At 39.7% G+C, this 9,837-nt stretch overlaps 3 protein-coding genes across 3 annotated transcripts; all 3 read left to right on the top strand.

Moving 5' to 3' along the window:
- The first annotated feature begins 422 nt into the window (after positions 1-422).
- Positions 423-4,910, top strand: LOC132932640 (uncharacterized). The gene is made up of 5 exons (XM_060999016.1): positions 423-824; positions 886-1,499; positions 2,126-2,379; positions 4,190-4,771; positions 4,858-4,910. Exons 1-5 carry the CDS (start codon positions 423-425, stop codon positions 4,908-4,910), a joined length of 1,905 nt encoding a protein of 634 aa, XP_060854999.1.
- A 94-nt stretch (positions 4,911-5,004) lies between these two features.
- LOC132934627 (uncharacterized) lies at positions 5,005-5,358 on the top strand. Its single transcript, XM_061000955.1, has one exon. The coding sequence runs from the start codon at positions 5,005-5,007 to the stop codon at positions 5,356-5,358; it is 354 nt and encodes a 117-aa protein (XP_060856938.1).
- Positions 5,359-8,465: 3,107 nt separating this feature from the next.
- LOC132932639 (ATP-dependent DNA helicase PIF1-like) lies at positions 8,466-9,500 on the top strand. The gene has a single exon (XM_060999015.1). It carries the CDS (start codon positions 8,466-8,468, stop codon positions 9,498-9,500), a length of 1,035 nt encoding a protein of 344 aa, XP_060854998.1.
- Positions 9,501-9,837: the final 337 nt, after the last annotated feature.

Below are 9,837 nucleotides of genomic sequence, written 5' to 3'. Positions count from 1 at the left end.
CAGCTCACTTCATTCAACCAAAGTTTTAATTTTAAGTTTAAATTTATTTATTTCACTGTAACAAAATTCAGTATACCTACTATTACCTACCTATTCAATATACCTACTGCAGTGTTATCATAAAAGATTGTATTAAGGTTAGGTTAGGCAGGGCTTGTATATAGGTGTGACTTGATCACATTCAGCTAAACATTATTTTGTAACTATTTAAAAAAAAATTTGAACCAAAACATGTATGCTTTTATTTGTGTGACATAAACCTTATTTCATATAAATTCACTTATTGCATATTATAGGTACCTACGCTTACTGTCATAGATAGCAATAATTATTGTTGTTATTATTATAATTATATAGAATTATCAATACAATTGTACCTACTCTAAACTCAACCTAACTTTTAGGTGCTTGGGGACGTCGAGATGGAAGAGAGGGAGGACGTGGAGATCGTCGGCGTCCCAGTGGAGGGTGTGGAGTACGTGGAAGTCGTTGGCGTCCCAGTGGATGTAGGGGATGATGTGGAAGGAGTGGAGGTGGTGGAGGACATGGAATTTGTCGAGGTCCTGATGGAAGGTGTGGAGGAAGTGGAGGACGAGGTAGTCCAGATGGAAGTGGTGGAGGACGAGGTGGTCCAGATGGAAGTGGTGGAGGACGTGGAATTTGTTGAGGTCCAGATGAACGGAGGGGATGACGTGGAAGTGGTAGAAGTCCAGATGGACGGAGGGGATGACGTGGAAGTGGTAGAAGTGCAGATGGACGAAGTGCAAGCGGAACTGGAGTTTGTGGACATGCTCGACGAGTTGCAGCCAGACGTCGACGAAGAGGTCAGTAAATATGTCTTACTTATAAAAAAAACCATAGATAAATTTATCATTTAAATTGCAGTTCCGACCACTTGCCGTGGGTGAACAACCCCGAGGGCGTGCGCCAATAATTGACAGGCCGGCAGGCGTGACACACCCGCTTCCAGAGCAGCACAACGCGGGCGCGTTAAACAGAATCTGCACACAGTGTAACGCCCGCCACTTCGAAGGCGAGGTTGTGGGCCAGGGTGCCAATATGCACTTCTCCACTTGCTGTAACAACGGTCAAGTGACCGCTGCAGGACAACACGCGTTGTTGCCCGCCCCTTTTGTACTAATGAGTTTGTTGATTGGAGATTCACAGGATGGTCGTAGATTCCGAGACGACATTCGCCGGTACAACAACGCCCTGGCATTCGCTGCGTTTAGCTGTGGCACAGACGACAGGCGATTGCGAGGGCGTGGACCGCGAACGATGTGTATCCAAGGCCAAACTTATCAGAGGATAAATAATGACGTGGCCGTTGACCGAGTAGATGCCAACTACTGTCAGTTGTATTTCCTCGAGTCAGCAGAGGCCAACGCCCGCCGCGTTGGGATGGCTCTGCAGAGAAATCATCGTGAACTGTCCGTAGTTGTGATGGGACTATTGGACGGTTTTCTGCGAGACGTAAATCCGTACGCAATGGCTTTTAAGTAAGATATAAATTTATTGTATTTATTAACAATAGGAATATGAATTGCCCCTTAGAGTAAATTTCTTTTACAGATACCTTTCTCAAAGTAGACAGAAAAAACAAAAAAAATTACACACTGTAACCAATAAACTAACTATGTTAACTGTTGAACTAGATATTACGTTGATATTAGACACTCACAGCTACCAATATACTGCAGTTATTACTTAATGTTGATTCAAAATAGTATACAAAGCAAAAAATTTTACTTTATTACTTAAATTATATTAAATATTATATGTATTTTATGTGTTTATTATAATTTTACTCTGCTACCAACAGAGTTATATGTACTTATGAATGATATAGGTAACATTAAATATAACTTAGGGCTGGGACGTTTTTATTATTATATCATAATTATACCAAAATATATTACTAATTTAATGCTTGGATTTATATGAAGTATAGGTTTTATTGTTATTACCCAACCTATGTGGTCTCCTAAGCTTACTACACTTCACACACATTTATAATATATATATTTATTATTATGTATTATGTTAATTATACAATTATAGAGTTAAATGCAGTTAAATGGAGTCTGTCTAAGTATAAAAATATACATGTCTATATTTGTTCCAGGAACATGCGTGAGGTGTGGCTGGCAGAAAGAGACCTAGCCGACGCCGATCCCGCAGGTGTGCGACCTAGGCCAGTGACGATGCATTTTGTCCGAGATGCGGCCCGGGACGACGGGCGAAACAACCTGCCTACCGCAAACGAAGTTGCGGCCGTGTTCGTAGGTGAAGGGGGTCGTCCACCAAGAGACATTAATCTGGTCATCTACGATACGAATCCAATCAACCCGCAACACAGGATGCAAACCATACCAGCGGGTTAGTTAATAATTATTTACTAAAAACACAATTTTTTACACAGCTGTCTCAAATTGTTCACTTATATTCACTATATTTATTGCACATTAATATCAACACCATCAAATAGAACCATAGTTTTTGTTGTACAGTAAAGCTGACACTGCGATTTTAAATTTACATTAAGTATACACTACATTTTGGACATTATTTTGAAATATAATTACTTAATAACTAATTCGTTAGGTCAAAACCGACCTTAACCCGTTCACTTGTGCAGTAATACTTTACTAAATTACATCATTATACATTAAATACAGCGGGGATCAACATATAGTACTTATCATGTGTATCATCAATAAAATAATATAAGGATACTGAACAAGCTATTTAGCTAGAGAGATTACACAGCATATACAATTTACTATTTATTTATTTATTCAAACAGTTTTAAATCAAACATTATAACAATTTTTAACAAATGGACAGAAAAGTGCACAGATTATATTAAATATATAAAAATAGCGAATAATTAATTAAGATTAATAATAACAGTAATTAACATAAATAAGGTTTTTGATATTGATAAATAATTCGCATGTGATAATTATTAATATAATTATAAAAAGACTCGATACAATTATAACAAAAATGAGAAACTTATAAACTATGTAATTGAGATAACAAATTAGTTACCTTAGATACCTCTTAAAATTAATTTCTAGATTATTGAAATAAGTTGGTCCTAAATAGTCTAGAAATATCTGACCAATACTGTTTTTTGAATAATTGATATTTAGGTTGTATCTTATAGATTCACGTTTATTTATGTATATCAAATTATATTGGTGGTTTTAGTGTGTTTTCAGAGGTACCACCCCATATAGTTATCCCATATTGTAAAATAGATTGATATAGTGTCAAGTAATAATAGTTTGTAAGCGCATATTAATATGTTCCATCTCAAATTGCAGTCTTAATATTAAACCTAATTATCTGACTTTTATCTTTTAACTTTAAAATAATATGCACTGTCAGTTTTATGACTATCATTTTATATTATTAGTTTGTGCTTAAAAAACTGAGTACAATTACAAATAGAAAACGCAACAAAAACAGTTTTTTTCAGAATTAATAGTACATTTTACTTAGTTTTTACTTTTTTAAATTAAAGTTCTGAATGAATCTATTAAATTCTATTACTTTTTAAATTATTTTAATAAGCTTTATTTATATTTTGACAAATCCTGCAGCGTTCTCCTATTTTTTTTTTTGAAAGACTGAAGGATAATTATATTATTGTTCGCATCTCCGATAATAAGTGTCGTTCAAAGATTTATCAGTGATTAGAATGTTAAATAGACAGGCCAGGAATTCTATTCAGGACATAATTTAATCATAATAGATCAGGTATTGCTATTCGAGCTAGGGGACCTATGTATACATAAAATATTAGATAAAGTTAAATTAACAATATTAAATTCAAACCATATTCATTATAAATTATATTCATCTTGTAGTGATAGTATGACAATAAGTCGTGTTATGATTTGTATGTAGTGTACTATATAATTTATCAATAATCAAACATAATATAGTCACATTAATTCGGTGCTTAATTTCATGATTTGTTTGGACTTCATAACAGACATCACTTACAAATATACACTATAAATCCTTGGAATACAAAGAGATCAGAGTTAATATTTTAATAACCTTTCTTTTGCGGTTATGTACTTGCTATACTCCATCCTCTAACCCCCAGCTACTACAAATCGTTGATTTAGCAATTCACTTTAAATAATATATACCATTCGTTACATTTCACAAGGGTCGTGTCACTCGGATCCGATGTTGTATCCGCTGTTTTTCCCGTACGGCGAGGCCGGTTGGCATAACGGGATGTTGCAAGCGGGCAACCGACGAAACAATGTCCGCAATCGCAACAGTATCAGAGAGTTTGCGTGCTACCGTTTGGCTGTTAGATATCAGGGAAATAACGACCAAAGGCATGAACTGTTTAGTTTATTACATCAAGGTCGGTTCTTGTTGCAGATGTATGTGTGCGACCAGTATGTTCGAATGGAGTCGAACAATCTGAACTACATACGTTTGCACCAGAGGGATCTCCTCGCCGAAGCGTATCAAGGGCTCATGGACCATGTGAACCAACAGCTCCACGTCGATCCCATGGCGGTCGGGCGTAGGGTCATATTGCCGTCGACGTTCACGGGTAGCGACCGATTCAACAAGATGAATTATCAAGACGCCATCACCATAGTGCGTACCAAAGGGAAACCCGACCTGTTCATAACGTTTACGTGCAATCCCAGGTGGCCAGAGATCACTGAAAACCTGGCTGCCCACAGCACGGCAAGCGACAGGCCGGACCTGGTGGCCAGAGTGTTCAACAGTAAGCTACAGGAGCTAATAGGTGACATAACTGTACATCGTGTGTTTGGTAATGTCAGCGCTTACGTGTACACTATCGAGTTTCAGAAACGTGGTCTGCCCCATGCGCATATACTGATAATCCTGGCGGAGGACTGTAAGTTCCGCACGGCCGAGGACGTGGACGACGTGGTTTGCGCTTTCTTGCCGGACCCCGCAATCGACAGGCGCTTACACGACTGCGTCAAGTCTCACATGATCCACGGGCCGTGTGGAACAGTCAATCCACAGTGTCCGTGCATGGTGGACAACAAATGCTCCAAAGATTTCCCGAAAGCGTACGCAGAGGAGACTGTGTACGTTGCGGACGGCGGATATCCAAAGTACCGCCGACCGGATGACGGCCGGGTGGTACTTGTGAGAGGTCGTGAGGTTGGTAACGAGTGTGTAGTGCCGTACAACCCTTACCTTCTGGCCAAGTATGACGCGCACATCAACGTCGAGATATGCACGTCCATAAAGAGTGTCATGTATATCTACAAGTATATATACAAGGGACACGACCGTGTGACGTTGGAAGTTCAGGACCAGGATGAGATTGCCAAGTGAGTCTTCACTTAATTTTATAATTTACATATTTCTAAATTTAGGTATAATGATTATAATAGTATATTGTATGTTTATTTAGTGTGTTTACTACTTTATATGTTCAGGAATTTTAAATATTAAATTGGACAATTTTTAAAATTCACATAAAAATCTTAAATTTAGAAATTCTGTTACTTAATTACATTTGTTTTTATTCCATTGTATTACTCTTGTTTTGTTTTTAATTTTAAATATGTACACGTTTTAGTTTGAAATAATAAAATTACTTTGGTTTGACATTGGCTAAAAACTAAAATTTTAATGATTAAAGAACTTTACTTTTTTATGAAAACATTTCTACATTTTAATAAGAATATTCAGTTGAGCAAAACTTTAGGAACTTCTACATTTATAAACTATTATTATTATACAGTAATAAACATCAATTGAATAAATAGTTAACTAATAAATCATTTATTAATTTTTAATAATTCCCATCAATAGTGTAATTTTTATAATTTTAATCCTTTTTTTCATGTGTCTTCATTCAAGCTGTGTATAATAAACATTCTATTGCATACAGTATTAAACATAAATTAAATAAATAGTTAATTAATAAATGATTTAATAGTGTCTTAAGATTTTTATAATATTATATATTAATTTTATAATTTTATATTACATTTAATTCTTTTTTTCATGTATCTTCATTCAAGCTGTGTATAATAAACATTCTATTGCATACAGTATTAAACATAAATTAAATAAATAGTTAATTAATAAATGATTTAATAGTGTCTTAAGATTTTTATAATATTATATATTAATTAATATGTAGGTTGTACCTTATATTATGTACTTCTACAGAGAGTTCTATAGGTGGTCTACATTATTATTGATAGATTTTTATTATAGGTATTACATTGAAAATTATTACCATTCCATCATTATTAGCATATAACAATATTTTATGCATGTGTCATTTTTAGCAGTGTGTCCAGTGTGTATGAATTATTTTACTCACTATTTTTTAGGTTTTTAGGGTAGTTGTAATCGTTTACCGATAACTTTTAGTTTTTTTTAGTTGTATACTAGCTATATTATATACTTAACATTTAATGTGTGTTCTTTAGGTATTATTATTATTATTACATTAAATTTGATATTTTATGCTTTTCCATTCAAGTTGTTTATACACATTACATTGCATACAGAACTAAACATCAATGACATTAAGTACACCAATTAACTAACATACCTAATAGATATAAATTTTGGTTTATAACCTGATCTAAGTTTAACCGTGATCACATAATATACTGTCTCAAATTGTAAACTTCAACACCTCGGCAATGTGAAACACGCTTTTATGGATTGTTATTTTCGTTGGCATAAATTAATATTCCTACAGCTTTGCCATTCTTAAATAATATTATACAGTTATAATGTATTCCACCTGATACAAATTTTAAAATATAATATAATATAATAATAATAATAATAATAATTTAAATTTTGAATATTTTATGTGTACACTGTTATCACCTTGATCACCTAATATACTACTAATATACTAATACCAACTCTGTAAATTATAGATTAAATTGTATACTTATATAAATTAATTCATAACATTCACTAGACGTCCACTATGATTATATTTAGCTACTCGAGTTGACATTAACAATTTGATTTCACGACATTTATTTATTAAAACATCATAATATATCGTTCAACGGTTGTAGGGATTCTTCGTCAAATGCACATTGTAATGCAATGCTATGTGTCTACAGAACAAAAAATAAATTACATTTACTTGAATTATATAATAATAATAATACCAATCACAACACCAGACGGTATCATCTATAGAGCCATTGTTAGTTATCTTTTCAATATTAATTTTCAGTTACGTAAACTCAAGATATGTCAGCCCACCAGAAGGCATCTGGCGGTTGTTTTCGTACAAATTGCACGGCAAGAGTCACACGGTCGTCAGACTTCCTGTCCACCTGGAGGGTCGTCAGAACGTGTACTTTACGCCGGGCCAAGCAGAAGAACGGCTACAGAACCAAGCTGTGCGTAGTACGAAACTCACGCAGTTCTTTGCGCTCAACACAACAGACGTGAATGCTCGACAATACTTGTACCAAGAAATACCGACGCATTACACCTGGCAGATGCCACGTAATCAAGAAAACGTACTCGTAAGAAATGTCACCCAATGGTTGCCGCGGCGGATTCGGATGGCAAACGTTACGTTGGCTCGGATGTACATAGTAAACCCACTGGACCGGGACCGTTTCCACCTGAGATTGCTACTTCTGAACCGAAGAGGCCCGAAGTCCTTTCAAGACATAAGGACGGTGGACGGGGTCGTTCACGAAACATTCACGGCGGCTGCCGTTGCACTCGGATTATTGGAAGACGACCGAGCGTGGCGGGATTGCTTGACGGAATCGGCGACGTTGGACACACCGCGGCAGCTGCGGTATCTGTTCGTCACTATACTGGTGTTCTGCGAGCCCTCAAACCCGCTGGCGTTGTACGAGGCGAACGAAGCAAACATGATGGAGGACTTCAACCGCCGTCTCCAAGACGTCGACCGCGCGAGGGCCGCGTGTCTGGCGGCCATCGAGGATCTACTTCGTGTACACCGAAAATCGCCGGGCGACTACGGTCTGCCCCTCGCCGACCCCCGTCTACTGGAACCGCTGCTGGACGACGCGCTGTTCCGGGCAATAGACGCGGCGGCACGGTGGGCCCCACAAGTAGACGCCTTGAACGCCGAACAGCGAACGGTGTACGACCGCGTGATGGCGGCCGTCGACGACCAACGGGAGGTGGCGAAAACTTTCTTCGTCGACGGACCCGGGGGTACCGGAAAAACGACGCTGTACGGATGCCTGATATGGGCGCTTCGGCACCGACCTCCGCAGCGGGAGGTGTTGTGCGTGGCGTTCACCGGTATCGCCGCGTCGCTCATGGACGGCGGCATGACCGTACACTCGACGTTCGGACTGCCTTTCGGCACGCTGACCGAAGACTCGACGTCCAGCGTCACCATGCAGTCCGAGCGAGCGCAAAAGATACGCAACGCGGCGCTCATCGTCTGGGACGAAGCCCCAATGTCGCCGGGACTGCAACTGACGGTGGTGGACCGCCTGCTCAGGGACGTCATGGCATCGGAATTACCGTTCGGCGGTAAAACCATGCTGTTCGCCGGCGACTTCAGGCAGATATTGCCCGTGGTCCGGAGAGGGACGAGAGCCGAGATCGTCATGTCGTCGATCAAGGAAAACGGTCTTTGGCGCGTCATGGAGCGCTTCAATCTGGTCCAGAACATGCGCGCGGACCACGACGCGGACTTTGCGACTTGGTTGCTTGAGCTCGGCAACGGCCGACTGCCCGCGGTCGACGGCGTTCCGAACACCGTGCAAATCCCGCGGCAAATGGTATGCGACGTTGATGATTTGATCGATTTCGTGTACCCGCAGCAAATGTCGTTGGCCAACGTCGACGAATTCGCTCGGAGAATCGTTGTGTGTCCCACCAACGAAGACTGTAGAGGTGTCAACAGGGACGTGCTGGAGCGCGTCGACGGTGCTCAGATGAGCTACACCGCCGTCGACACCATGATGGCGGACGATCCCGACGAAGTGGCCAATTTTCCCACGGAGTTCCTCAACAGCTTGGAACCGGACGGCCTGCCGCCGTACCGGCTGACGTTGAAGGTGGGGTGCATCGTGATGTTGCTCAGAAATCTCGATCCGAGGAGACGACTGTGCAACGGTACGAGGTTGGTGGTCACCGAACTGCGGCGTCACAATTTCAAGGCTAGGATTTTGGGCGGTGAAGCACAGGACGACGACATCGTCGTGCCCAAGATACCGCTCACGTCCAGCGGCGAGGACGACCTGCCCATCTTACTGCGGCGCCTTCAATTCCCGGTGAGATTGTCGTTCGCCATGACCATCAACAAGTCGCAGGGTCAGACGTTCGACCGTGTAGGTTTGTTACTGACGTCGCCTGTGTTCACGCACGGGCAACTGTACGTAGCGTTTTCGAGGGTGAGAAACGCACAGTCCGTGAGAGTCGGCATGTACGCCGATGACAGCGGCCGATTCGTCACCAAGAACATAGTGTACAGGGAAGTTCTGTAATGCAACGAGTGGTGACAATGGTAAGTATATTATAATTAGGTGACGCCTGCTGATAGTCTAGGTGACTTTAAACCTAACACGTGTAACATATTTTTCAAACATAATACGTTACACCGCTGTTCTACGTGGTATGTGTTCTACATGCGCCCGATGGTCAAAGATGATGATGATAGTCTAGGTGACTTTAAACCTAACACGTGTAACATATTTTTCAAACATAATACGTTACACCGCTGTTCTACGTGGTCTGTGTTCTACATGCGCCCGATGTTCAAAGATGATGATGATAGTCTAGGTGACTTTAAACCTAACACGTGTGACATATTTTTCAAACATA

This window comes from Metopolophium dirhodum, chromosome 1 (genome assembly GCF_019925205.1).
Source record: "Metopolophium dirhodum isolate CAU chromosome 1, ASM1992520v1, whole genome shotgun sequence".
NCBI classification, from domain to species: Eukaryota; Metazoa; Arthropoda; class Insecta; order Hemiptera; family Aphididae; genus Metopolophium; species Metopolophium dirhodum.
This window is presented reverse-complemented; position numbering and strand designations above follow the sequence as displayed.

Coding starts and splice junctions, on each gene's coding strand:
- LOC132934627 (XM_061000955.1), top strand. CDS start 5,005: ATGATCCACGGGCCGTGTGGAACAGTCAATCCACAGTGTCCGTGCATG.
- LOC132932640 (XM_060999016.1), top strand. CDS start 423: ATGGAAGAGAGGGAGGACGTGGAGATCGTCGGCGTCCCAGTGGAGGGT. Junction 1,500..2,125: donor CCGTACGCAATGGCTTTTAA/GTAAGATATAAA, acceptor TATTTGTTCCAG/GAACATGCGTGAGGTGTGGC. Junction 4,772..4,857: donor GGTGGCCAGAGTGTTCAACA/GTAAGCTACAGG, acceptor ATCGAGTTTCAG/AAACGTGGTCTGCCCCATGC.
- LOC132932639 (XM_060999015.1), top strand. CDS start 8,466: ATGTCGCCGGGACTGCAACTGACGGTGGTGGACCGCCTGCTCAGGGAC.